Source organism: Panicum hallii, chromosome 9 (assembly GCF_002211085.1).
Source record: "Panicum hallii strain FIL2 chromosome 9, PHallii_v3.1, whole genome shotgun sequence".
NCBI lineage: Eukaryota > Viridiplantae > Streptophyta > Magnoliopsida > Poales > Poaceae > Panicum > Panicum hallii.
In genome coordinates this window covers 11,944,192-11,970,225 of record NC_038050.1, presented here as the reverse complement: position 1 = coordinate 11,970,225, position 26,034 = coordinate 11,944,192, and the positions used below count along the sequence as shown (strand labels likewise).

The 26,034-nt window shown below is 46.8% G+C and overlaps 3 protein-coding genes across 5 annotated transcripts; 1 reads left to right on the top strand and 2 right to left on the bottom strand.

The window, feature by feature from the left end:
- Positions 1–3,358: 3,358 nt before the first annotated feature.
- Positions 3,359–8,829, bottom strand: LOC112877385. Of its 2 annotated transcripts, XM_025941683.1 has the most exons (5): positions 7,831–8,829; positions 6,560–7,108; positions 6,211–6,478; positions 3,893–4,108; positions 3,359–3,584 (listed from the first exon to the last, which is right to left on the bottom strand). In XM_025941683.1, exons 1-3 carry the CDS (start codon positions 8,824–8,826, stop codon positions 6,368–6,370), a joined length of 1,656 nt encoding a protein of 551 aa, XP_025797468.1. In that variant the 5' UTR covers positions 8,827–8,829; the 3' UTR covers positions 3,359–3,584; positions 3,893–4,108; positions 6,211–6,367. The 2 variants fall into 2 exon arrangements, with proteins under 2 accessions (XP_025797468.1, XP_025797467.1); XM_025941682.1 differs by having other exon boundaries at positions 3,359–4,108.
- Positions 8,830–12,221: 3,392 nt separating this feature from the next.
- LOC112873559 (sphingoid long-chain bases kinase 1-like) lies at positions 12,222–20,364 on the top strand. 2 transcript variants are annotated; one of them, XM_025936557.1, is made up of 10 exons: positions 12,222–12,555; positions 12,814–12,867; positions 13,784–14,314; positions 14,419–14,787; positions 15,778–15,871; positions 15,945–15,982; positions 16,793–16,939; positions 18,010–18,109; positions 18,236–19,194; positions 19,476–20,364. In XM_025936557.1, exons 3-10 carry the CDS (start codon positions 13,907–13,909, stop codon positions 19,626–19,628), a joined length of 2,268 nt encoding a protein of 755 aa, XP_025792342.1. In that variant the 5' UTR covers positions 12,222–12,555; positions 12,814–12,867; positions 13,784–13,906; the 3' UTR covers positions 19,629–20,364. The 2 variants fall into 2 exon arrangements, with proteins under 2 accessions (XP_025792342.1, XP_025792341.1); XM_025936556.1 differs by lacking the exon at positions 12,814–12,867 and having other exon boundaries at positions 12,223–12,555.
- Positions 20,365–22,395: 2,031 nt separating this feature from the next.
- LOC112873560 lies at positions 22,396–23,342 on the bottom strand. The gene is made up of 2 exons (XM_025936558.1): positions 23,062–23,342; positions 22,396–22,926 (listed from the first exon to the last, which is right to left on the bottom strand). The coding sequence occupies exons 1-2, from the start codon at positions 23,147–23,149 to the stop codon at positions 22,706–22,708; spliced, it is 309 nt and encodes a 102-aa protein (XP_025792343.1). The 5' UTR covers positions 23,150–23,342; the 3' UTR covers positions 22,396–22,705.
- Between the last annotated feature and the right edge of the window lie 2,692 nt (positions 23,343–26,034).

Sequence of the window (26,034 nt, the reverse complement as noted above, 5' to 3'; positions counted from 1 at the left end):
TTCAACTTTATTAATTTTCAATTTAAAATTTATAAAATTAGACCTCTACCTCTTAGATTATCTACACAAAATTTTAAGACACTCTGCAAGTACCCAATCTGAAACACTGTGGAGATTGTACCTGTACGACAGCAACCGATTCTGAAAGGCTGCAGCCGACGCAGCTGAAGGTTTCACGGCTCTTAAGTCTGAACACTGAACGCACAAAACCCTGCAACAGACTGACGCGACTCTGAAAATGATACGGTTCTGAACACACACACTGAGCTGCTGAAACTCTGAAAGGACGGTCAGTCAGTGAGGCAGTCAGGCTCCAAGTCTCACATTTAACGCACGATCTCCGGGCACCTCGCCTTCATTGCTCAGCCAGCGCCTGAACCTGAACTCACGCGACGCCCAGACGAAAGGCGCCAGTACCTGTACTTCCAAGCTCACTCGCGAAGTCAGCGAGCCCCGCCTCGCCTGCCCCGCCTGCCGCTCTAACCGTGCGTGCGGCCGGCATTAAGTGGGGTGCCGGCGGGCACGGGCGCCGGCGCCTGCACGTAAGCGTCAGCGGCCGCCCGTGGTGCGCGGCTGCCGCTGTCACCGGAGCTCCACCCGGATCTCTCTGACCGGCCCACCCGCCCCTACGTTTCGGTTCTCCACGGAAGCGGCGCGGTCACCGGTCGGACCGCCGCCGGGCTCGCCGTTTTAACCGCAGCTGCGTGGGCCGGTGGCAAACGGAGGGAGGGTTCGGAGCCCGGAGTCAAAGATGAACAGCTCGCGGGTTCCGTGATCGCTACGGGTAACTACTAGCTAGTCAATGACCCGAGAAGGTAAGCTGGGTCACGGCAGCTTGAGCTCCGATCCACTGGTCGGTACGCAAGCCATGCGCCAGTGGCATACTGCATAGCATACTATATCTGCACGGTGCCACAATTATTGGAGCACTACCAAAAGAAAATAACCAAAAGAAAAAAAACAAGCTGGCTGAGGAGACCCTGATGACAGGAGCGCAGTTTGGCAGCCTGCAGGTGAAGATAGATGGCACGGCTCACCACAGGTAGCTAGCAAGCATCTGCTTCAATTCCCGGTGATCGACAGTTTGACGCCGCGATACTGACTGTTAGTACCCTGTTATCCTAACTCCTAACCATCGAACTGTCAACTACTCCCGGCCCGGCCTTTTCGTGGTCGTCTAGTATGCTACCACTTGTTACCTCCTCGGAGGGTTCCAGTACCGTTCCGTTCCGTTTCGCTATCGCACCTCGATCGAGTGTTGTTACCGTGTGGTCAGCTGCTAGTAGCTAGCCTGCTGGCAACCCCACTAGCTATTAGCCGATAGATAGATGCTCGCAGATAGACACGCTGAATAATTCCCCCCCTCCTCTGCGGATAAAACGGGAGGATGGACGCTCGAGCCGGTAACAGATCTGGGCACTGCCAAGCTTGCGTGCAGCTTTGGTCTCCTTAGGCGCAGCGGCGAGATGAGGCGGCGTTGTCTTCTGACCGGCTTCTGTATTATCTGTATGAAGTAGTATGAACAGCGTGGTAACAGCTCGAAATCTACGCTGATATTTCTGACCGCGAACCCGTTAGATTCCCAACCACCGGCTCCGTCTCCACGCCACGAGCACGTTCCTCCTCCCAGAAATTTGCCGCCGCCGCGCCGGCCAGCCAGCGAGCTCGCCGCGGTTCGTACGGACGGAACGGAACGGAGGCGGGCTTAGCTTCTCACGCATCTGGTTCTCAGTTCTCATCCGATGGAACATGGATGGAGGGGAGGCATCTCCTGTCTCTCGAGGCCCTGCCTGCCAGCGGTGGCAGTTCCAACCGCCCTGTCGCCACGCGAAACATGCCGGGCGACGACGGGCGTGGCCGTGTACGACTCAGAGCTAGCAGCTCGCTGTTCATCTGCCAGCCTCGATCGGTGCCGCGCAAGGGGCACTGACCGGGGCGCGCGTTTCCTGTGGGTACGCAATTCCTCAGGGACCACAGGGAGGGAACCTTGTGTTACGGCGCAACTATTTCCTCTGATGATCCACGCGCGGTCCGAACGGGGCGTGAAGGGATTCGAGCTCGTGTTGCGTGTGGCCGGCCGGTGGCGTCGCAGTCCATGGGGTTCCCCGGTTATTAGGTTTCCTACCAGCTTCCAGCTTCCAGCTTCCAGAGGTTCAGAGAGATTAAAAGTTAAAACGTGCGCCAGTCAGAAGACCCGTCGCGTGTCAAACCAAATTCTGCTTGGCATCATCGCCGGCGTGGACGGCAACATCACCTGGTCCCCCGGCTGCACGCAAGGCAACAGCGCTTCCTGTCTTGTTTTTACACCGGAACAGGTTACCTACTGGGGCGGGGCGGAACGGCTAGATAAAGCGTTGGTGGTAAGTGGTTAGGCAGGGAACTGACGAAACATGGAGCGTGGAATCTGCAAGAAGCGCTGGTCGAAACGAAAGGAGTCTTTTTTTTCGACGCAAACTTCCATGGCGTGGTCCTTCGCTCGGTCGCTCCTGATCCGAAATCAGATGCTGCTCGCGACTGACATGGAATAAGGGATGAGGACCACACACACGAAGAATGCGTGACCACGGGGGATTTGGTGGTAGGCAATACTACTATACTATACTAGGAGTCCTCCAGACCAGACGGAGCTCAAGCTCTGGACCCAGAAGCAAGCTATGTAGAGAGGTAACATCTTCAGGATTGGAGGGCTGCCCAAGGAACTATGGGAGCAAGAGTTCAGCCTCAAGTCTTCATTACGTCAGAACGCGCTTGCAAGTTGCATCAGCATGGCAAACACATTGGCCAGACATATGACCTTTGGTGCAAAAACTTGAACAACAATTGAGCACAAGACCCTGCAATAGTTACATTCCAGATTTCCAGGAAACATTACTCGGGTCAAACACGAACGAGTTAGTGGAAATTTAGCTTGTTTGGTTCTTATCAGTCACAATTATTTTGCACCGTACCTTCCAGGACTCTGTACAACACTGCAGCTTAAAAGCCCGTACAATTGGATTGTACCAAGGTTTCATGCTATATCCTTCGAATCATATCTGACATGTCAACTTGTCAAGAAAGAACTACAAGGTGGGAAACAAAACTCCATGGACCTAGATGGGCCTGAAGATCTCTTTTAAGACAAAGATGGGCCTTAAAGACTGTTTGATAGTCCATGTCCAGACCCCACACAACATGCCAACATTACTCTACGAAAATAACATTGCAGAAGTAGGTCAAAATCTGTGTTGCTGGAGGCTGGAGAGAACATGCATAAAGCATTGCTCAGAGGATTCTTTAGCAGAAACTTATATTCAACAATCAACATTCAGTACGATGAGAAGCTGTGGAAAAAATGAGCTGTAACCCTCACACAAACTTACTAGATCAAATGGCAATTTAACTAGTGACTAGATCAGGCAATTGGAAAGGGAGTTAGGTCCATGTCCATGTTCATTAACATCAACACTAGACATACCACAAGAAGGTGGTTTCAACACTAGATGATGTCAGACAGTCACACAGAACTGAAAAGAAAGCGTGGACTTGACGGGCCTGTTCTGTAGCTCATCGAAATTTCACAAGATTCGATTGCCTCAGAAAATCTGCAAAATACCTCATGTTCAGAAGGGCCCTACGACTCTTACAAGGACTAAGCAAGACCAAATTCTAAAGTTAGTGTACTCCTATATCAAACTGTATCCAGTCTGGAACCCACTGCGGCTCTTTAGGTAATGCGTCACTTTCACAGGAGATGGTTTTTGAAATGTAACAGGAAAGAATAGATCGAATGGATTCTCCCTCATGGCTCTTGTGCTTTACACTGTTCACAATCTAACTAGGGTATCAACTATGAAGAAGGGTTACAGACTTACAGCTCTAAAACCCACAACTAACATATCACCACTCTTACCTGATTTCATGCATTTCAAGGAGAATCCATGAAGGTGAGTAAGCTGGTCTTGGAGAATGAAACCAGCCAGTTATTTCTCTCAGATTAAAGGTTTAGTCAAAGATCTCTCTTCACTAGGTCTCAGGCTGCAAGTATCATACACCAGCCGCATAGAGGTTCCAAAGCAAAAAAAATTCTCCAGTATGTCTTTTCAGCAAATTCTTCTGTCAGCAACCGCTACAAAAGGCAATTTCAGAAAATTCAAGTCAATCTGGCAGCTTGTATACTTCTATATCGCACTAAGATATATTAAAATTTCCACTGAAGTCAACCAAGACAACACATAACTTTGCTAACAGAATGAAATATATGCAAGAACAACATGAAATGCTGGTTATAGCAAGCATTATATGTAAACCTGAAAAAAAGGTATTTAAGAGAAAGATAGGACACACACATGCAAACACAAACTGTTGAAATATTTTGTTGCATAAGGAAAAACAAATTTCCAAAATAATTAATTTCATTTAGGTAAATGCTAATGTGGCATCTTGAGTTTTCTTTTACCTATTCTTGATTTTTTTCACCTGTGAAGCAGATTTGCTTGAAAAGAACTTTATTTATTTTCTAAATTTTATAAGCTGTGAAAGATGGAAGCCTCGTGAAAACTCAAAATACAAGAGGAAAACAAAATCTTGAGGTAGCGGTGCATATAAGATTTCTAAAATAACTGTTGATCTCCATGAATATGATTCCATGTACTGGTGTGACTATGAACAGTTAACATACTATCCTGCAAGCATAGTACTGGAATAAATATACCTGAGAACATATAATTGATTTGCGACAAGGGGCGGGGTTGGGCTTTTATGTTTTCATCTCTAGCTGCTTCTATAGGCTTATGGCTTTTATAGTTGTTGAGCTTAAGAAAAGGAACCTCGTGCTTGATATTCGATATTGCAAATGTATACTAGAGAAGATGATGACTGCAGTGTTCTGCACTTTCAGGTTAAATCATGTTTTCCACTAACAGGATTTTTTTACAACTAAATAATTGAATTACTCCAAACAATTCCCCCCAAATTTTGCCCAGGAAAATGGGATATAGTGGTTGATCAGCAATATGACTGGTAACTAGACCAGCGATCAGCTTTTGATGAGCGCGTGTATGTATAAGACTAGATCTAGGCAAAGCAAAATGTGTACCCTTTGACTCAGCGTTCTCCTAGTCTGGACTCAACAGCAGCATAGTTTATGATTACACCAGAGGATCTTATAAAAGTCCGACAGTAGTTCTGTAGATAAGTGCTCTCATGTCTCCAATCAGCAGGCATACTGTTCTTTTCTGTCATTGTTTTTCACTTTTTTCAGGAACATGCACATCTATATATCCCTCTAAGGTTATGTTTCGAGGAAAGGAAAAACTGAAACTTGAACTAGACTCGAAGGTTTATAACAAAGCTAGAAGTTTTATCCTTCTAAGAAAAAGGATGAATTAGTTTGCGTAAACTCCAAAGAACTTTTGGTTCCTAGAAACAAAACAAGCAAACAAGTATCACTGGCAAAGTAAAGTTGTAGAAAATTGGCAAAGAAATGGTCTCGTACCAAAAAGCAAAAGTCAAGGTCAATGATACCTACGGTAATACGAACACGATGTGTTTGTGCATAAGCAGTAAAAACAACAACGCCATCTTTCAGAATTCAGAAAATGATAAAAATGGTAAAACTTTCTAGTTGGTATGCCAATTCAATATAGGTGCCTATTGGCATAGTTACTATGATAGATAGATGTTCCCTTTGTATCCATGTTGAATAAGGTAACACAAAAGCAACTATCTGAAAAGTGTGTCATCATTGTGAAAGCTAGGCATGCAAATAGAGTACGAACAAACATGGTCAGCAGACTAACTATCTGCACATGAAACTAATTTGGAGCTCCTAGGGTTCAGCACACAAGGTTTTTCCCAAGTAGAAAGGAACTATAGTTAAACTTCTGTACATAGCATTTCCATATCTCATTCAGTAAAAGCAGAAAGGGTAAGGTTGATCGTTGGCGTTCATGTTAAACTTAAAGCTGTTAAAACATTGGCCCCAAAATGATGGCTCAATTTATCTGTTCTTGGCAATAGATGCACCGTAGGTAACAAGGTGGAAAATAAAATAAAATGATTGCATCAAGCACAAGTAGGTCAATAATACTGGAACAACAATTGTATTAGCCTGAGAAGCCATCTGAATATTTTGTACTAAAGTGCCCTATAGGATGCAGGAACTTCTCATGCTTAGCACTAACAAGCTGTTTTTAAATGTAATCTACTAAGAGAGGATACAGAAACTACCTTCAGTAACTACCAAGTATAACAAGCAGTTGACTACTGTCAAGCACTTGAGGCAGAAAAAGAGCCCCCATAACACTTGACTCAAAGAATGTAGGGTGGTAACTACATCTTCCAGGTATCATCTGGACAGAAAATATACATCTCTGTTTTCCATCAGTCATAGCGAATCAGAAGCTGAACCAAAAGTCCCACGCCCACATTGCCGAACAAACATAAACAGAGTACCATTAATAGACCCTTTAAGTGCACTGCACAACCTTCTTGGTGCCTGTATCAGCAGAATGGTAGCTTAACACTTGTAAAGAATTAAGAGAGAAAACAGGTGCTGCTAAGGAATGATAGTACATACCAGATGCCAATGCTTGCTTAATGGAGACGAAGAGACTTGGATCTCATCTATGTCAGGTATAGGGGGTGACCGGAAGCAAAACACCTTTCTTTTGAGATCATCCCTACCACTTGATCGTACGTAAGATCCCCTAGTCATGTTTCCATCCTTCCAGACTTCCTTCAAGAAAAATAAGATAGGCTTCTTGCACAAAGACTTCTGAACATCCCTAGTGTCAAAATCAAATTCGTTTCTCTGACTCATCCTATTATAAGCAATGTAAGTCCTTTGTGATCGCTCCAAATCACGAGGAAGAAGAACATTGGGGTATACTTCAATAGCATAGCCCAATGAGACAGCAAATGTAAGCTTTTGGCTTTGATCGTAGCAAATTGAACGCTGCAGGAAGCTCATGGGTTCCATTTTCATAGCCTTTGTAAACAGATCCAAACTCTCAAGAGAGTTCAAACCAGGGTATATGGGGTCCACAAGCTCCACGTGGTGGATACTGATGAAAGGAGCAATTGGATGAGACGCCAATAAACCATGAGCATTGCCTCTGATATCCCACTGATATATGACACAAGGGGGAAAATGACATTAGAAGGATGGGTGGATTGATATATGCCCGATTAAAGAAGCTGAAAAAAATATCATTTTGCAGGATGATTGCAGACAACAAAATAAATTTTGAATACTAAGCTATTATCATTTTCAAAGTTCAAACACATCCACTGCCTGTTTGACAGAGAGGCATTGAGAGACATACTGTAGAACAACCAAGCAGATCCTGGTGAAAGTGTAGGGTCCAGAAATGAGACCGAACGAAAGTAATCTTCAAGTCCTACCAAACTTCCTTTCACTGTCATAACCACCCTGGCGATACCCTACTTTTGTTGAGGCATTAAAATCTATGATATAACTGACCAGCTCAGATGGCACAACAGTGGAAAGCATCACCTCCCTTTCTGCTCTAAGGAAACAAGCATGACTGATGTGGTAAAGTTCCAAACAACACATCAATAGAGGCATCCAGGATCTAACCCAAGCTCATCGGGATAGATCCATGAAGATTCCATACATTTTGTTGGTTTATATTCAGAGTGTGTAACTACTTGTGAATTGAATGGGGGAAAGACGGTGTAATCCTCGGGTTACTTTCATGATGTGGCTAAGAACTAGTTTGGGAGCAAGTCCCACATAGCACAACAGTCTAAGCACTTCAATTGCTTCATGAATACTAACTGGATCAGAGGTGTATAGCACAAAATGTTGAAGGATAAGCTAGATACCTGGTGGAATCCATACTCGCGAGATAGGGGCACACCGAGCTCCGTAATGCAGGCATGAAGGCGGTCGTCGCTTCCATACAGCTTTGGGTACCTCTCGATGCACACATCGAGCGTCTGCGCGAGTGCGACAGCGAGGGGGAAGCTGAGCGCGACGCCGCCGCCTCCAAACGCCATGCTGTGGCTGAAGTAGGTGTTTGCGGAGTGGCTCTCGGACGACGCCCCGACGTACACCATCTCCCTCCAGTCGTACTTGCTGAGCACGGCGACCAGGTTGTCCGCGCACAGCACGGTGTCGTCGTCGACAAGCACGACCCACCGCACGCCAGCTCCTCCGCCGACGAGCCGCACGGCCTCAGCGGCGATGCGCGCGATCCGGAGTCCCGACGGGTGGCCCGTGGGGTTAGTGTACCTGAACCTGGATGTGTCCTCGGACACCCGGATCGGCGGCAGGGATCCCTCCCAGGCGGCGCTGGGCCCCGGCGCGGCGGGCGCGCCCGCGTCGAGCCAGACGTGGCCGCGCATCGTGGCGGGATCCCACCACAGGCGGACGTACTCGCGGCGGCGCGGCCAGAGATGCGCCGACCCCGCGATGCCGAAGACGATGTGGCCGAGCGCGAGAGGCGAGGCCGCGCCGGGGCCCGCGAGCGCCGCGCCCGCATCCGACAGCGCCGAGTGCTCGGAGGCGGCGGGCGGGGCCCCCTGGGACGGGGAGAGCACGAGGAGGAGCCAGAGCGCGGTGGCGAGCAGCACCGAGAGCAGCGCCAGCACGGCGGCGGCGAGCGGGCAGTGCCGCGGCGGCAGGAGCGCGAGCGGGAGGAGCGGCGGCGGCGAGGGGGCTGCGTGGTGGGGCTTGGGCATTGGGCTCGGGGGTACACGCCGCCGCCGCCGGTGGCCACGGACATTGGGGGTTGTCGCAGGCGGGACGTGGCGATGTTTTAGGGATGGACGGTGCGAGACGGGTGGCTGTCTCTCCTTGCAGTTGTGACACCATACCATTCCATTTCAAATTCCACTTGCACTTCTCTCCCCAGAAAACCAATTATTCCCCTTCTCCACAATTAATTTTGAATCTCAGCTCCTGACCGTGCCTTTAAATATTCATTCAGATGGTTTGAATTTGAATTCCGGATCGCAGTATCAACTGTCAAGTCCATGAGAGCGAGAGATTAGCGAGATTTAAGATTGCACGTGGAGGGTGGTGGCTGGATTGTTTACTGCTGATTATAAGCATATTTTTTCATCTTATTTTTCTAAGAGAGAATCATAGGTTTCTGACTTGTAGTGTAGGTGAATGGTACCCCAAGCTTCAGAAAAGAATATCTTGGTGTAGTGGGCTACAAGCGAGTGAAGCAAGGCGATGCCATGTGTCTAGAGATTGTGATCGCAAGAATTCTTCTAGGGGACCTGTAGAATATGTTCTCTCATCTCATCAATCATTGTGGCCATGCTTGTGCCAAAAGCTTGGGTACTGTGATGCGATGCAGCAGCTTGGAGAGGTCACAGCTGTGGCGCCGCGGTTGGCGTGAATTAGCGGGAAGTGGTTGGGATCAGTGAGCTGGAAATTGCGTCTCAAGCAACTGTAACTCCATGCTCCAGCAGCTGTGGATCAGTCTGCAGTTTGACAGGAGAGTAATTACTGTGCTGCAGTGTGCTAAACCTGACTGTTTACTAGCATAAACACTGAGGATGATGAGTGAGCCTGTTCATGTGATTGGTTTGGAGCTTTGGAGGCTGCATACATGTTTTGCACAAAAAGACTGGGGGAAATTCTGGTGCTCCATCGTTGTCCTCGTCCCTTATTCGTTTTGAGACCGAACACCATCCATTCGTTTCCCCTCTCGTCCCCTGTCTATTTTGTGAGGATTTCTTATCTTTTGTTTGGGGTCCCTGGCATCCATGTCTTGATAAAACTTTGTTAAACTGTACTGGTATACCACATACGCAGACATCAGCTATGCCATTGCATAAAACGAATAAAGTCAGCTGGTATTTGTTCCCGTTTCCCCTTCAAGAGAGAGGGGGGAAGGAACAAAAAAGGATGCCTCTTGATTGAACTCCGTGCACAGAGTTGATCGTACCTGAAACATTTCCCATTGAAGGACATCTATCAAGAATAAAAATAATTCAAAAAATTGTAACTTGTACTATGGACTTACTTGCAAAAAAAGAACAAACAAGTACATAAGGCTGACTAGTAGGTGATATCATTTTAGTTAAATGCACCTTGCTACTAGGTGTCCCTTAGATCCTCAAACTATTAATTTGCAGATCTGAATCCCTAAATTCACTTAAATAATTCAATCTAGGTCAAAGCATCTCTATTCAGTGTTGATTTGCCTGCTTGCCACAAAAGTTCTCAACTCATCATTTCTACTGCTGTTGGCCCCTACGTGAAATTCAATAGTAGAAACAAAAATTCCATTAGGAACCATTCGTCGTCCCAAGCTTGACATTTCCCCCAGTTCTCTCTCTTGGCAATTGGAGCTCCGAATCAATCTCTCAAGGTGGAGAGAGGTAGCCATATTGGCATGCTAAAAACGCAGGCTCATGTTAACTACTTACATTTGGAACTCCACTCACATGACTGACATGTGTACGAACATAGATCTGCAGATTAATAGTCCGGCAAATTACCCATACAAGCTTATCATATGATTTGTAAGGACATACTAAGTTCCAAATAGTGTAAGGAGGCACAGAATGCAATATTTACAACTGTCTTTAGTGGCCTAGATTCTTAGTGGCTCTAGTTTGTTTTCTGTACAAGGCTCTAATTTGGTATAAAATGACGTTGTATCTGTTTAGGGAGTTTGCAATCGGCCCATAACGTAGGACTGAACAAAGACATATACTGGGCCGTTTTTTTTAGAAGAAAAGGGAGGGTACCCCCGTTTTCATTTCATGGAAACAAAAACGGCTCGAGTCTTTTACAGCAGTTTAGAGTTCAAAAGCGTGTTCTAAAGCGTGCCCGCTTAACAAATCTAGAGAAGCAGCCACCCTGAACGTCATTGTCAGTCTCCCCGCTCACGCCAGAAACCGATGAAACGACCGCTCCATTCCTCACCAAGTTCAGAGCCGCTGGCGCAGCCTGCGAAACTGGCATGCTCCAGCTGATGCGTAGCGGTTGTCCTGCTTTTCTTTCCAACTCTTCCACGACTTCGCCCAGCCGAGGTTCCTCGGATCCTCTGCATAAGCTTTTCCATCTCCTCAGCATCCCGCTTGCCTTCCTCACCACCGTCCTCACGTCCGACCATGTTATTCCCTGAAAGCGAATGTCATTCCTTAGTTTCCAAATGCTCCACAATATAGCAGAAGTACACATATTTAGCACAGCATGTTTCTTATTACTAATCCACCACCTAGCTACAGCCTCAAAGCTATTAGCATTCTGAAGGTTTAAACCGTCGGCACAAAAGGACCAAACTTCAGAAGCAACACAACAGTCGAAGAAAAGATGGTGAACTGACTCAAATTCACCACAGAACAAACAGGTTTTATCATCAACATTTTTCCTTTTGGACGGATTGTCCCTGGTCAGTAACTTATTATTGCTAAGCAACCACAAAAACACTTGAACCCTGGGCGGAATCTTAAGACCACACACTGCAGGAGAATGACTTGGCTTGATGCCATTGAAGCTCACTGCAACATAGAGAGATTGCACAGTGTAAATCCCTGAGGAGTTCAAACTCCAAATAATAGTATCACACTCTCCCGTGAACGAGATAGACTCAGCAATATTCAGATTAACACCATCCCTTCATTTACAATATTGTAAAGAGGCTAGAACTAAATTGCTAAGCTAGAATTACCGAACCACTGATGCTCCCAAAACCTTACCGTTTTACCATCTCCTGTCTTCTAGGAATACCCCATCTTTGCTGCCTTGTAGGCCCAGAGCACACCCTTCCAAAAGGGTGAATCATCCAGCTCAGGACAATAGAAATATTAGGCTCCTGGGTTGTGTACTTAAAATCAACAATCTTCCTCCAAAGAAGATATTCTGGGCCGTTTTCCCTCAGGAAGATAAAACAGTACAGCCCATGTACCTTTAGCAGCAGGTGCAACCCAACCCAAAGTCCAATCTCAGCCCATTCGTCAGTGCGCGCAGCGTCACACAGGCTCCATTTGGCGTAACAGCATCGCCCGTGAAGCTGAAGCTGCTATGCCAATCGGACCCCGCCGCTGCTGCTACGCGCGCCGGTGCACCACCGACATGCGGGCCCGCCGCTCCATGGGACCCTCCATCGCGATTCGCGAAGCACATCATCGTGCGGCCGCGGGGGGCGAGCGGAAAAATCCAAGGCAGAGCCGGCGGCCTGCCCTGTTCGTGGAAGATACGCTACGTGCCATAGCAAGGACGCGAAAGGGGGCCCGATTAGCACTAGATTAACCGGACCATTTTGCCCGATCGGAAATAATCTAAGGCAAAGCGGAGCAAAGCAAACCCCACTACTCCATCGTTGCCGTGCTGTCTGTCTTCCATTAATAAATTTTTTTCTCCCCTTCCTCGTCTGTGTCTCGTCCTCCTCGCCCCTCACCTCTTCCTTCCTCGGGCGGCTAGCCAGCCTCCTCTTCCTCTGCCTCCGCCGCCCACGGTCGTCTCCGACCACTGCGAGCCGCGAGCTAGGGTTTGGCTTCCCCCGCCTAATCGAGCTCGGGGATTGGCACCCTCCGCGGCGGGAGGTCGCGGCTAGGCTCGACCCCCCGGTTCGATCCGATTTGGTGAGCGCCCCCCGCCACCTGCGTGGTTTGTATGTTTGGGGTCCTGGGCGATGTGGGTTTGGCGGAATTCGCACGAATTTTGGTCTAAGTGGATTTCGGATTGTTTTTTTGTCGGAAGGGATTGATTGGGCTGCGAGCGTTCTGTGGTCAGCAGCCACAGCCACAGTGGTGGCGTTCACATTTCCGCGATTTTGTCCCGGTTTACTGTTGAATTGGGATTGCGCTCTGGGAGAATTGATGTGATTCCATGCGTTGCAGGTGCAGCAACCCGTTGTCCGGATGGGAGCTGATACTGTAATTTGGTGTAGAAGAGTGAGTAGTTTGAATTTTGGATAGGGCGACCTAATACCGTGGCCTAAGTCAACCTAAATTGCGGGTTTGGATAAGTTATTATACTGCAAATGCTACTTGTTCATGCGTGTATGATCGAATCACGAGAAATTTTAGCTCTGTTCAGAGTGAGAATAAGCAAGGTTTTAATTTGAATTCAGCTAGTGATCTGTCTACCGTTCCTGCTGTGCGGGGAACAAACCCTTTTGTTCTTGCCTCTAGAATTTCTACTCAATCTATTAGTTTTTACATGGTTTCTGTGTTTCACTGACATTTTGTGTACTTGTGGTCCTCGAGCAATAGTAATTTAGGCTTTAAGCTGTGTGATTGGAGTAAGTTCATCTGTCTCATAGTTGTACCTGAGTTGTTAGCGATACTTCTAAAGCTTGAGTATGATACAGTGTTTGTTAGGAGTTGCTTGGCACCTTCCAGTATGAAAACCTTGCCTTCTGGTTTCTAAAGTTAGGTAGCAGAAGGTTTTCTGTTTGACCTTTTGAAAGAGCCAGCCTGTGTTCTACCTAACAGGTTGTTTCTCTAAGGCTGCTTTTTGATCTTTTCGTTGGTCACAATCTATCTGTTAGAGTCATAGAGATTCTTAGAAGCATTGCAAAATCGCTTTCTGAGTTTTGATCTTCCCTTTAGATAGTGGACAGCTGAACCATAGTCGATTTGCCTCAAGCATTACCTGTAGTTTATATTGTTTGTGTATAATTTGTTCATGACTTTTAAAATTGTATGAGCTAGAATTCTAAGCTTTCAGGGCTACTCAGGAGCATGTAATTCTAAGAGCAGTTGCTTTTTTATAAGAAATATAATATATTAGTCAGTTAGGTTACATGTTTATACATAGTAATTTAGAACCATTTTTATCAAGCTGATGTCCAGTTACATTTTGCAGGCTTAGTCATGAGTGGCTTCTCATGAGCTTCCCCTATTGATGCTTTACAGCTCTATGCTTTTTCTTAACATGTAACATCTCCGGATGTTATCCATGTACTGAATATACCCTTAGAAGTCAGAGATGCAGAAGTCTGACCATCATGAGCAGAATCTTACTTCACCAAGAGGGCTAATCCATAAAATACTTCGTCGTACAAATAGCAGGCGTTCTCCAACTGCAGCAGAGCAACAAACTTCTCCTGTATCTCCAGAAACAAACAACACATTATTTTCAAAGCAAAAGGATCCTGATGATGTCATCAATGATCCAGAAAAGGCGAGCACACATAGTATCCGAATTGAAGATGAGAAATCTGATTTACTTGGGTGCGAGGTTTATTCTGGGAAGCTTACATTAGATAACAGAGCTAAAAGTGCATCAAGTGAACAGTCTGGATCAGGGTCTAGTGGCAATTGCTTTGACGCTAGGCTCAGCACTGAAGCCCTTATATGGGGTTCTAACATCCTTAAGCTTGAGGATATTGTATCTGTAAGATATCTCATTGACTTACATAATTTGCACATATATATTTTTCAGTTCTGTTAGTCCACAACATCTGGGATCAATTTAAGATATATGAAATGACCTTACAGGTATCGTATCATTCTGGTCTCCGGTATTTCACGGTGCATTCATGTCCTCTTGAAAAAAGATCCAGTGGACTCTCCTGCTTTATGAAGCCTAGAAGAACCCAAAAGGATTTGAAGTTCCTATCCACTTCTCCACATGAGGCCTTTCGGTGGGTTAACAGTTTTGCAGACCAGCAATGCTATGTAAACCTGTTGCCTCACCCCATGGCATCTAGCAAGAAGCATTCTTCTGAACTCATTCCATTTGATGCCATGCTTGATCCTTATGTTAAATGTCGGTCTCCACCAAAGATTCTTGTCATCTTGAACCCTAGATCTGGACATGGTAGATCTAGCAAAGTTTTTCATGGAAAAGTGGAACCAATATTTAAGGTATGTCTAGCTGAGTATAAGCATGTTTCTTATCTCAAGATCGGATCTATGCTATCTGTCTCTTCTACTAGCTAGATTAACAAAAGAGTATCTTAGTCAATTTATAAGCATGCTTCCCAAGTTCCCATGATTGTATTTAGTAGGGCGTCTCATACTCAAAGACCAATGTTAGGACAACCTTCTCATTTAAAACCTCTTGCTATGCTTGTGTTTCATGTTCCCTTGTTTACCAGTTATACTGCTCGTATTAAGATATCTGTTTAACCGACAAAATGATGAATTACGGATTACCTTTTTTTCATGTTCCCTTGTTTACCATTTATACATGATTCATTGGTCCTGCCGCCATAGAGCATTTAATATGTATTTGATATTTCGATACTAGACATTCTCAATTTCTAAGATATCATTATCTTACTGGATAACCTTCTCTACGCATTATATCAAGTTGGGATTTATGCCGTGCTTTAGAAACACCAGTATGCATCTATTGGCTGTAAAAATTGTCTTTATCCATATCTTACCAGGGCTCATTATAAAGGTTCCCTATCTAGGTCATGTAGAGTTGGCAAGGCATGCTAGTTGTTATTGTCCATATGTTTAGAGACTGTCACTGAAGCTTTGGAACCTGAAATTGTTCCATGCTCCTTCTAGGTCTACTCTTTGTGCAATATTGTATTTGGAAACACCATTCTACTAGACTAAGTTCTTTAGGAATCATCGAGTCCAAATGAATCAAGACTTTGATGCCATTATGAAGATGTCTGATTCATGTCTATTTAACTCTTGTTATAAGTTACTGTCAGTTTCCTGCTTCATGACCATGCCTTTTAGGACTATTCTTGTCATGTGTTGTAGGTCATAGAATGCTGAAGTTATTAACCTTTTATGTACGAAGAAATGTACGTCATCATGCTTGTTAACACATTCTGCATGTTTTGAGTATCTCAGGAACTTAGGATATGGTTTAATAACAAGTGCTAGCCACAGCTTGCAGGTTTCAAGATGGAAGTGGTAAAAACTACACATGCTGGTCATGCAAAATCTCTTGTATCAACTATTGATTTTAGTACCTGTCCAGATGGTATATGCAATTTCACATCTTAGCTGAGTGTTTTACATTCACCATCTGACTCATTTTTCATCTGTATTGCTAGGTATTGTATGTGTGGGTGGTGATGGAATTGTAAACGAGGTTAGTATTAGTTTCATTCATTCATGTTTTCCTTCTTCATGGTATCCAGGTGTTTTTTCTTCGCTATAGTGTATCTGAAAACCTGCTCGAGAAAAGGTATCATAATGATGGACCCATCCATCCTGATTTCTGATGTTGCCTCAGCTTGTGCGACTTTTGGTTTTGGTAATAGCGCCATCAATAAACTACAACAGTTCTCTAACCAACCTAGTTAGCCCCGCAACTTGACATTTTGACCTACTCCATCGGGAACAACTTGCTCGAAGCTTGTCTTCTATGGTCTTCTGTGAGTGAAGATCATCCATGTGTCTGAAGTGTAGTAGTGGGAGGGGGCTAGACTTGCATTGTATTTTGAAAGTGATAATACTAGCATATGATATAATGCCTCTTGGCCCAAACACTAATCTGTTCAGCCCGTTTACATGAAGCAAAGACACAAGTGTAAGCAAGTCACTATCTGTTGATGGTACTGCTCCACGTGGAACCACCTTGGGAGTGCATTTAACATGTCCTTGGCATTTCAAAGTTTTCCTTTGAGGGAAGCTTATCAGGAAGACAAAAGAATTTTTGTGCATCATATATGATTTCCCATGCCAAGATTTTTTTATTGTGTTCTAAAATCCATAGAAGTTCTAAATTATGTTCAATTGCATTACTTGTTTGCTGCTATCATACAATGTGTGTTGAAACATCATTTAGATCCTTGTACGTTTGCAACTCCTTTGAAGTCATCCTCTCCTTGCATGTTACAGAAATAGTTTTTCGTATGCTAACTACAGGTTCTGATGCTGTAATCAATTGATTGTGTAGGTTCTCAACGGTCTTCTGTGCAGAGATGATCAAAATGTGGCTGCCTCTGTTCCAATCGGTATTATACCTGCTGGGTCTGATAACTCACTTGTTTGGACAGTCTTGGGTGTCAAGGATCCAATTTCTGCAGCACTGTCCATTGTCAGGGTAAAGAACACTTTCTTTTGTTCTACTTCATCTTCTCTGTCTTGTGCTCCTTCTATTTCCATGTAACTTATTGTCGTTGCATTTTAAAAGATCCTAAAATGTTGTTGTCATGCTGGGTAGGTTACCTTGCGTTCTTAGCCAGAACTGACTGCTTTGCTATTTCATTTCCCTGGTGTAGAGTATTCAATCCGATCTAGGTTAAGCTACATGCTGATTCGTGATTAATGGTGGTTTTGCATTACTAAGAGACAAGCTTATCTAATCTGACCAGTGACCAATATTCTGCCCCTTTATTCCCCTCACTCCCTCCCCCTCTCGCCCTACCTACATGTGCAAATCTTCTCTAACCTACATTCACTTGCCTTGCAATGCTGCCTGCTTTTGACAGCAACTGACCAAGCTACTGCACGTCCATACTCTATGGCACATTCCAGTTGCCATCTTGCTGTCAGCTGCACCCATGTTTCGCCACACTAGCTGCTCACTACTTGGGTTTGTTTTGTGATCTTATTGTAAGGATAAGTAGCTCAATTGTTCTCCTGTAGCTCTATCATTTTCCTATACATTGTTTTTCCAGAGCTCTGAGGCCTAATGGAGAGTAGAATTGTTAAAAGTAGTCATTTTGTTTAGGATTTCAGTCACTCAGCGTCTGAAAGCTGCTTAATCTTTCCATTGTGTCACTTCAATAGTCAAATGTACTATTGGAATGTCAAGTCTAATGTATTCTAATTGACTATAAGCTACCATAAGTCCTCTCAAAATGTCTTCTTGGAGCAACTATGTTTTTGGAATTATATATTAGACATGCCAAAAAAATCTGTATAAAATCTATAGTGTTATTATAATGAGGCCAAATTTAGCCAGCTCACCATCTCAAGCATCCTTTTGCTTTGTTGATATTACCTAGAAGATTGAAAAATAGTTGATGAAGCAAGTTTAACTGTTGCATGCCTTGAAAGTATGGTGTGTCAATATTTTTGCCAATACTTATTTAAGTTTTAGTTTGAAACTTTTGATGTGGATATTTATAGTTGTATGCAAATATTTATTGGATCATTTGTTGGTTGCAGGGAGGTCTTACACCTATTGATGTTTTTTCTGTTGAATGGATTCAAAGTGGGACTATGCATTATGGCACAACTGTATCATATTTTGGTTTTATTAGTGATGGTAACATATTCAACATCCCATACCATTTTCCCGTCTTGGTTCTTAAAATTAGCTTCTTGAACTAGCCATAGGTGACTTTTAGTTTCTGCAATAAAATGAAGTGATGTTCCATCTTATCTCTTGCAGTTCTTGAACTCTCAGAGAAATATCAGAAGCGTTTTGGTCCTCTCCGTTACTTTGTAGCTGGTTTTCTCAAATTCCTGTGTTTGCCGAAGTACAGTTTTGAATTGGAATATCTTCCAGTATCAGATGTCAATGGTGCTGAGCATAGAATTTTGGCAGGACAAGAAAAGGTTGATGCATCCGATCTTTATGATGATGTAGTTTGGAGATCGAGAGCAGAATGTTTACCGCGTGCCTCGAGTTTATCTAGCATTGATTCAATAATGTCTACAGGCATCATGTCTGGGGCAGAGCTGGAGGTTTGTAGTCCTCATGCAAACAATGAACCTTCTGAGCTTGTTCGTGCGCTTGACCCAAAATCAAAACGTCTATCATTAGGTAGAGCAAGTACATTCAAAGAGCCAGAAGAAGTGCTCCATCCCCAGTCTCATGGTACATCTACTCCTAGCTGGCGTAGGTCCAAATCAAAGTCAAGGACTGAAAAGGCGTGGCCAGGTTTGACTATGATGAACGATGCAAAATCCTCTAAGGTTAACACAGTGCATGACAAAGAGGACACATCGTCAACAATTTCCGATCCTGGACCCGTGTGGGATTCAGGACCAAAGTGGGATGCAGAGCCTAAATGGGATAATCAGCCTAACTGGGAACCTGAGACTCCAATTGAGCTCCATAGTCCTCGGGAGGATATTGAGCTTGGTCTGACTAAGGAGCTTGTACCAAGCTTAGATGAGAGATGGACAGTTCGGAAAGGACGCTATCTTGGTGTATTGGTGTGCAACCATTCATGCAAGACTGTGCAGAGTCTGAGCTCTCAGGTTATTGCTCCCAAGGCTGAATTTGATGACAATTGTTTGGACCTGCTGTTGGTTGGTGGAAGTGGAAGACTGAGATTACTGAGATTTTTGGTGCTTTTGCAGTTTGGGAAGCATATATCTCTTCCAAATGTAGAATATGTAAAGGTATGTTATGGCTCTTCTCTTGGTCAAGTATCAAATTTTTACTTCGTTCCTCTACTCATGATAGTGTTGTTTTGATTTTGGCTTGATGCATGTCATGCATTTTGTGTCACACAATTGTCACAACCTTTGGAAATTGATGGTGAATTGTCACAACCTTCGTTCCTCCATCTCTGTGTTACCTTTTTCTATTGAGAAGGATCTCTGTGTTACTCATTCTACCAGAAACCTCACATGCAAAGGTTTTTTTTAACTCTTTAGTTCACTGCTGTGCTAAATTTCAGGTGAAGTCTGTGAGGCTCAAGGCAGGCCCAAATACACACGATGGATGTGGTATTGATGGTGAACTGCTCCATGTTAAGGGGCAAGTTCGCTGTAGTTTGTTGCCTCAACAATGTCAATTGATCGGCAGGCCAGCCAAAAACCCTGTACAGTAGCTGTAAATACATTAGTCTGCAGACTCAGTCTGCAGCTCTTGAGGTCAGACCAGAATCTTGCACCTGTACAAGCGGCGAACTGTGGAATTTTGTCCGCATCCACACATCCGTAATTATATTCAGAAGTCAGAGCATCCTTGCTGACTCCCAGCTCTAGAAATGTACATTTGTGCTTGATGACCAAGAAGGTGCTGGGTGGGTGCTATTTATCCAGATGTAAAGCCAAAGCCTCTCTCAGACAGCAGCTTGTTGCGCACGTATTGGTTTCGCCTTTTCTCTTGTCTGATATCTAATGCGTCTACTATAGAGCCATCCAGATGAGTGTACTTGGGTCCAGAGCATATTGTTCCACTTCCACTTCCACCCCCCGATGTGTGCGGTTGTTTGGAGGTCCCTGATGCCAGCCACTTGATGCTTATTGCCCCCATTATAGGGACAACACCTCCAGCGCCATGTCCTTGATCAGCTTGTTGTGTTTGCAAAGTGTGAATAAGACTATATAGGCCTGTTGGATTCCCAGTACAGTTGTAGGGTTTCAGCAGAAAGGGACGGACGATATTTGTGGCGCTGGTGCCGCATCTCTTTTTTTTCATGTGTAACTCTTGTTCTTTGTGATGTATGAGCTGTGTAGTAATTTGTAAACGTTGTCTACCACACGAATTGGAAATTTCTCATAGCTGCGGTTTTATGCTGGCGAATAAACAGCGTAGCTTCCTTCAGGGAGGCTCTTTTTGCTTGCATGCTGCCGGCAAGCAGTGCTTGTACGAGGAATAGCTTGCCGCCAGGCCAATTTTCGGATGTGATTGTGAGATAATTGTGACTCGGCAAGTCATTTTCGCGACAACATTGGTTTCATGGAACAGGGTAGTGTTCGCTTTTTTAAGTTCCGTTCTGGAGGATGGTGATGTACTTATTCAGCGAGCACTCTCCAGACAGATTACTGGGACTTAAACTGATAACGCTGTTGGTCGGACACTGAGAAATCGTTGTGCATGTTGATCCTACTTGGCAGCAGTTGGAAGTTGGGACATGCAATTCGCTAAGAAAATGTAAAAAGGCCAACGAATATGCAGATCCAAACCCAGCGCAGGCATGACCGAGTCAAACAGATCACAACAAAGAGAGCTGGATACGATTAGCTCACTGCTAGTATCTGGTATCTGCAAGCCCCATGCAGATTTTTATTAGTATTTCCACAGGACAGAAACTGCTTCTACCCTGCCGCCAGGCTCCCGCGGCCATCTGGCTAGCACCTGCAATGGCATCCCTGCACCAGGGCGAGCCGCCCGGGGGCGACGCACCGCCCGCCTCGCCGCCCGCCGTAGTGGCACATGTCCCTGCACGCGGCGTTGGCCGCGCCATCCGCCGGGTCACACTGCTCCACGGGGATGGTCACCCCGCACGCCATGCTCGACGGGTAGTCCGACTCCACCCACGCCGCCCGCGTCGGGGGAGGCGCCGCCGCCAGGAGCGCCGCTGCATGCAAAAAGGAAAACCACCGCGCCGCGCCGCGCCGGGGTCAGATTATACACGGATGTGACGCGTGCGCACGTGCGTGCATGCGCAGTCCGATGCGGTGGCCGCGGCCACGCGCGACGGCGGCGATGGCGCAACGGCCTTACCGGTGAGGGTGGCCGCGAGGACGAGGAGGCGCGCCACGGAGACTCGCGCCATGCGACCGACCTCTCTGTGTTGTTCTCCCTCCGCGTCGTCGTCTCTGCTCCGGCGCGCTGGGAGTTGGCGACTGGCGACAGCGACGCTTGCCTGGCGGCTCCGCGGCGCTCGGTGCGCGCTGGCAATATAGGGGTGGTCAGTGGCGGTGGTCACGGAGCAGGCGTTGGAAGAGCGGCGCGGCGCAGGGCGCAGGCTAGGGAGGGCAAGTACACGTGACGGGACGCCGGGGTGGCACTGCTCGCTGGCATTCCGGGGGGCAATAAGATATGTGCATATATAATCCGAGTGCCTACTGTTCAATTAATTGGAAGGCTAAATATGGCGCCCGTATCTTGGCAGCGTGCTTTTGCAAGATATATTGTTGATCTCCTGCTAAACATACAGGGTGTTCTTCTCTTTTTTACCGTGCAAGAATCATGCATGCACTGCACCGGATGAGCTGTTGAAAAAACAGGACCGTTGGTAAATATGGCTAAAATTACTGTATTTATTAAATGCAAATTATGTGCTACGCCAAGCTAATTACTAGTACCTTCGTTTTCCAAACTCGTAGGTATCTACATATAGTAGATGCTAAATATGTGATCTTTCTGCACGAAGAGGTTATCATATATGCCGTGTCTATGTATAGCAGGTGCTCAATATTTTGTCTGATGTAGACAAGGTTAGAGCTTGGAGTGGCAGGAAGAACGTGGCTCTGTTCTCAGTGAAAAGTGAAACAGCTACTTGAAACACCGGTCTCTGATTGGAACTTGATCTGCAATAAGCTTAACGTACGCCTCAACTAGCAGAACAACTACTCCAGCACCGCGACGACACCATCCATACCGCGCAAGACCATGGCAAGCATCGTCACGCTAGTCACATGGGAGCTTTGGAAGAAGAGAAACCGCAGAGTCTTCAGACACCATGAAACATCGGCGACGGTCCTCGTATCGATCATAAAACAGGAAGCTCTAGCCTGGATGGTGGCCGGGACCAAAGATCTTGCGGGTCTATTTTTGCGAGATTAATTTTTATTTTTCTTGCACCGGCTAGCCGGATGTACTCTTCTGCAATATCAATGAAATAGGCACATTCTCGTACCTGTTCGTTAAAAAAAAAACTGTTCCAGTTAGAGTGAAAAGCAAGAGGCAGACAGCAGAGGCGAGGGAGCGAAAGGCACGTGATGACTCTCCCTCCCCTGTGTCTCTCACTCCCTCGCCGTCTCCAAACTCACATATACGCTCTGGGCACAAAAGGCAGAACGAAGAAGAACAAACAAACGCAAGCACCATGCCACCAAAAAAAAGGGTCACCAAAATCAACATGCAGATACACTACTCCCGGCGCCTACCGTACGCTAGTGTAAGTGTGCTACGAAAGCTCCCCTGCCGCTGCTCCTTTGCCAACAGCCCGGCCAGCTAGCACTTGCAGTGGCAGCCCCGGCCGCGGCCGAAGCCAAGGGACACGCACTGGCCGCCGCGCCGGCACCCGCCGTAGTGGCACATGTCCATGCACGCGCTGTTAGCCGCCGCATCCCCGGGGTCGCACTGCTCCACCGGGAACGTCTCCCCGCACGGCACCCCCGACGGGTAGTCCACCCACGCCGCCAACGCCGCCGGCGCCAGCACCGCGAGGATCACTGCACAAGGGTCATCAGCGTCAGTCACTCCACACCGAACGAGCACGCGAACAAACTAGCAGCAAACATGGAGGCGCCGAAACGCGCCGCCATGGCCGCGCACGCCGGTCGTCTCGTCGTTGTGCGCTAGCTTACCGGTGAGGGCGGCGGCGAGAACTAGAAGGGCGCGCGCCGGGGGCGGCGCCATGGAGACGGCGGCGCGGCATGCAGCTTCGCGACCCATCGACTCGAGACCACCCGAGACCTCACTGCTGGTCTCTTTCCGTGTGTTCCTGTGCGATGGGAGGCGGCAAGCTGGTTGGCTGGCGGCGCTGCGGCTCCCTGGCGCGCGTGATATATAGAGCGAGGCGATGACAAGGTGGGTGGCGGCACTACGGGCTGCTGTGATACAAAGAGGTGACGACCGATGGAGCAAGGAGCAGCTAGCGGAAGTTGCAAAGTGGCCGGAGCAGCAAAGGCAGCAGGCGAGAAGAGGGGGAAGCCAAGTACATGTGATGTGACGCCGAGACGGTTTGCTGGTGTGGTGGGACAATAATATGATATAGAATTATATTATAGATAATATAATTCAACTGTCAACTTGCACCTGAAGCTAATGTAGAATAATAAACGGGTGGTTAATTGGGACATGATGAGCGCGTATCATATCAACCTAAGGTGCTTTTTGGCAAATATTGCTGCAACTAGCAGCCGACTAGCCGGTAACACAAAGTAAAATTTGTCACTACGTGAGTTCGTTGTGGTGCCATCCTTGAAAGAAAAAAACATGTTTGGTCGCAAGTAGAACCAATCAGTGCATGCCTTTGTCAAAAAAAATAAAAATAAAGAGCAAGTCGGTGCTTAACTTGACGAACTAAATGTAGCTCAGTTGATTAGGTTTTTTTTGGTGAAACTTGCTACACGATGAAGTTCTGTCATGCTCGGCTATTCGCGTACAACTTTATGCCCTGCCGGATCTCCCGAATTCACCAAGCTATACCCGGTGATGAAACGACACGCCACGTTTCCAAATCCGGGGGCAGCAGCAGAGACCCCGACGAGTCCTCGTCAAAAAGGGCAATCATGTGTGTCCCCGTTCGATCAACTCCGATCGTCCAAGTACCAGCGGCAGCCAACTTTCTGAACCCGGTTAGTTGTCGTCTGATGATGATCCGATAGATCCACCAGCTGCGAATGAATTCGAGAACGTCCTGCGCACACGTCCGCGATCGACAGGAGCCCGTCGACGAACGCCGCCACGCCCGGCCGGGTCTCCTCGGTCTCCAGGAGCAGACCGGCCGGTCGATGGTTGAGCTACGGCTTAGCTAGCGCGCATGCACGCCGCGTCCATCGTGTCCCCGGTGGAGCCGTCGCGCTCAGGCCCCGGTAGCTAGCTGTCCACTCAATTCCCGTTCGTGCCCGGCGACGGAGCTGATCGATCGACGAGCAGCTAGCATCATTCGGAGCCGGCAGCGACCAGACCACCCGATCGATCGCACACACTAGCCAATAGCCATGTGTTTTCTTTGCGGTCAGTAGTGGGAGGCGCAAGTTGCTATAGGCCTCCATATACAAATGCAACCATGATCGTTATGGTCGCATAATTAAAGCTCGTCGACCGAACATACAAGCTAAGTTAAGGGTGCGTTTGGTTAGGCTATGGCTTTTGGAAAAGCTGTTGTGAGCTGTAGGCTGTGGAAAAGCTGCTGTGGGAAAAGAAGAAGACCGTCTGGTTAGAGCAGCTGTGAGCTACGGAAAACTGTGTGCTGTGGGAAACTGTATGCTATGTGCGACGTCGGGACGGCCGGGGTGGCGCGGCCTTGGGCGGGCGGCGCTGGGGTGGGGCGGCCGGGGTACTCTAGATCCGCGGCGTCAGGGCGGGGCGGCCGGGGCGGCGGGCCCGGGGGGCGGGTGGCGCAGCGCGGCGTGGCGCGCGACCGGGCAGCGCGGCGGCGCAGTGGCAGGCGGCGCGGCGGGGCGGGGTGGGGCGGCGCCGGGCGGGGGCGGGAGGAGGGGGGCGGGTTGCGGGATGGGAACGGAGGCGGGATAGAGCGGATGGGGATGAGAGGTGGGATAGAATGAATCTTTTTTTCATAATCAGTGGCAGGTGGATAATTTTTTGCTCAAAAAACCACTAAAAGCAGGGGTAGGTGCTTTTGTACTTGTACTGCGGCGAAAGTTGCTTTTGGACAAAAGCACTTAGAGCTTTTAAGTTGCAAAAGTCCAACCAAAAGTATCCTAAGCGAGACCAATCACTGATCACTTTGGCCGGTGATCGATCGATCACGCATGCCACCACCTTTGTGGAAAATCGAATGGAATTTGGATATTTAAACAACTGCACTACGGCAAAGACGATCTCGATCGCATCTCCCAGGGACGGATGAACGAGTAGTAGTGGCCAGTATCCTATGCCGATTTGATCTGCGAAGGTCGGATGTAGTATCATACGCAATGCACGGGAGAACGAGCGCACTCCAATTAGGTATTAAGGGTGTTTGGATCATCCCGACTAATTATGGGTGCTAAATATAGACTAATTATAAAACTAATTGCATAAACGGAGGCTAATTCGCGAGACGAATCTATTAAACCTAATTAGTTCATAATTTAACCATTTTGTGCAACAGTAAACATGCTAATAATGAATTAATTAGGCTTAATAGATTCATCTTTTGAATTAGCCTCCATTTATGCAATTGGTTTTGTAGTTAGCCTATATTTAATAGTCCTAATTGGTATCAAATACTCGATGTGACTAGAGCTTTAAGTTTCCTATGGTAAAACATATCCATCCAGGTTTAATTCCAGAATTTAATATAAATTTATTTTAAAAATTAACGGTACTTTTTTCATCGATGATACTTAATCCGGCAACAACAAGATGCATAGCGTGACTTTATTTATGTTCGCTTTGCGAAAAGGGCGATCCGGGAAGCCGGATACGAATGTGGCGAGGCCCAATTTTTGTAATCCCAAGTGCGACGCTAGTTATCGGTTTATCCGATCCTCGCGGAAAAGAGGCGGGCGCATTAGCCTCGATCGATCGCCCGGCGGGGGTAGAGATAACGCGGAAGTGCCTTTCCTTTTCGGTCGCGCTCGCGGTCAATTTCCTCTTCGCCATCGAGC

What these genes read in the sequence shown, in the direction of transcription:
- LOC112877385 (XM_025941682.1), bottom strand. Translation starts at nt 8,826, where the DNA reads ATGGTATGGTGTCACAACTGCAAGGAGAGACAGCCACCCGTCTCGCAC. An exon ending in GCGAGTATGGATTCCACCAG is followed by an intron (nt 7,109 to 7,830) that starts GTATCTAGCTTA and finishes GTCATATATCAG; the next exon opens with TGGGATATCAGAGGCAATGC. An exon ending in TAAGCAAGCATTGGCATCTG is followed by an intron (nt 6,479 to 6,559) that starts GTATGTACTATC and finishes CTGCTGATACAG; the next exon opens with GCACCAAGAAGGTTGTGCAG.
- LOC112873559 (XM_025936557.1), top strand. Translation starts at nt 13,907, where the DNA reads ATGCAGAAGTCTGACCATCATGAGCAGAATCTTACTTCACCAAGAGGG. An exon ending in TTTTAGTACCTGTCCAGATG is followed by an intron (nt 15,872 to 15,944) that starts GTATATGCAATT and finishes CTGTATTGCTAG; the next exon opens with GTATTGTATGTGTGGGTGGT. An exon ending in TTTTGGTTTTATTAGTGATG is followed by an intron (nt 18,110 to 18,235) that starts GTAACATATTCA and finishes TATCTCTTGCAG; the next exon opens with TTCTTGAACTCTCAGAGAAA.
- LOC112873560 (XM_025936558.1), bottom strand. Translation starts at nt 23,149, where the DNA reads ATGGGTCGCGAAGCTGCATGCCGCGCCGCCGTCTCCATGGCGCCGCCC. An exon ending in TCTCGCCGCCGCCCTCACCG is followed by an intron (nt 22,927 to 23,061) that starts GTAAGCTAGCGC and finishes ACCCTTGTGCAG; the next exon opens with TGATCCTCGCGGTGCTGGCG.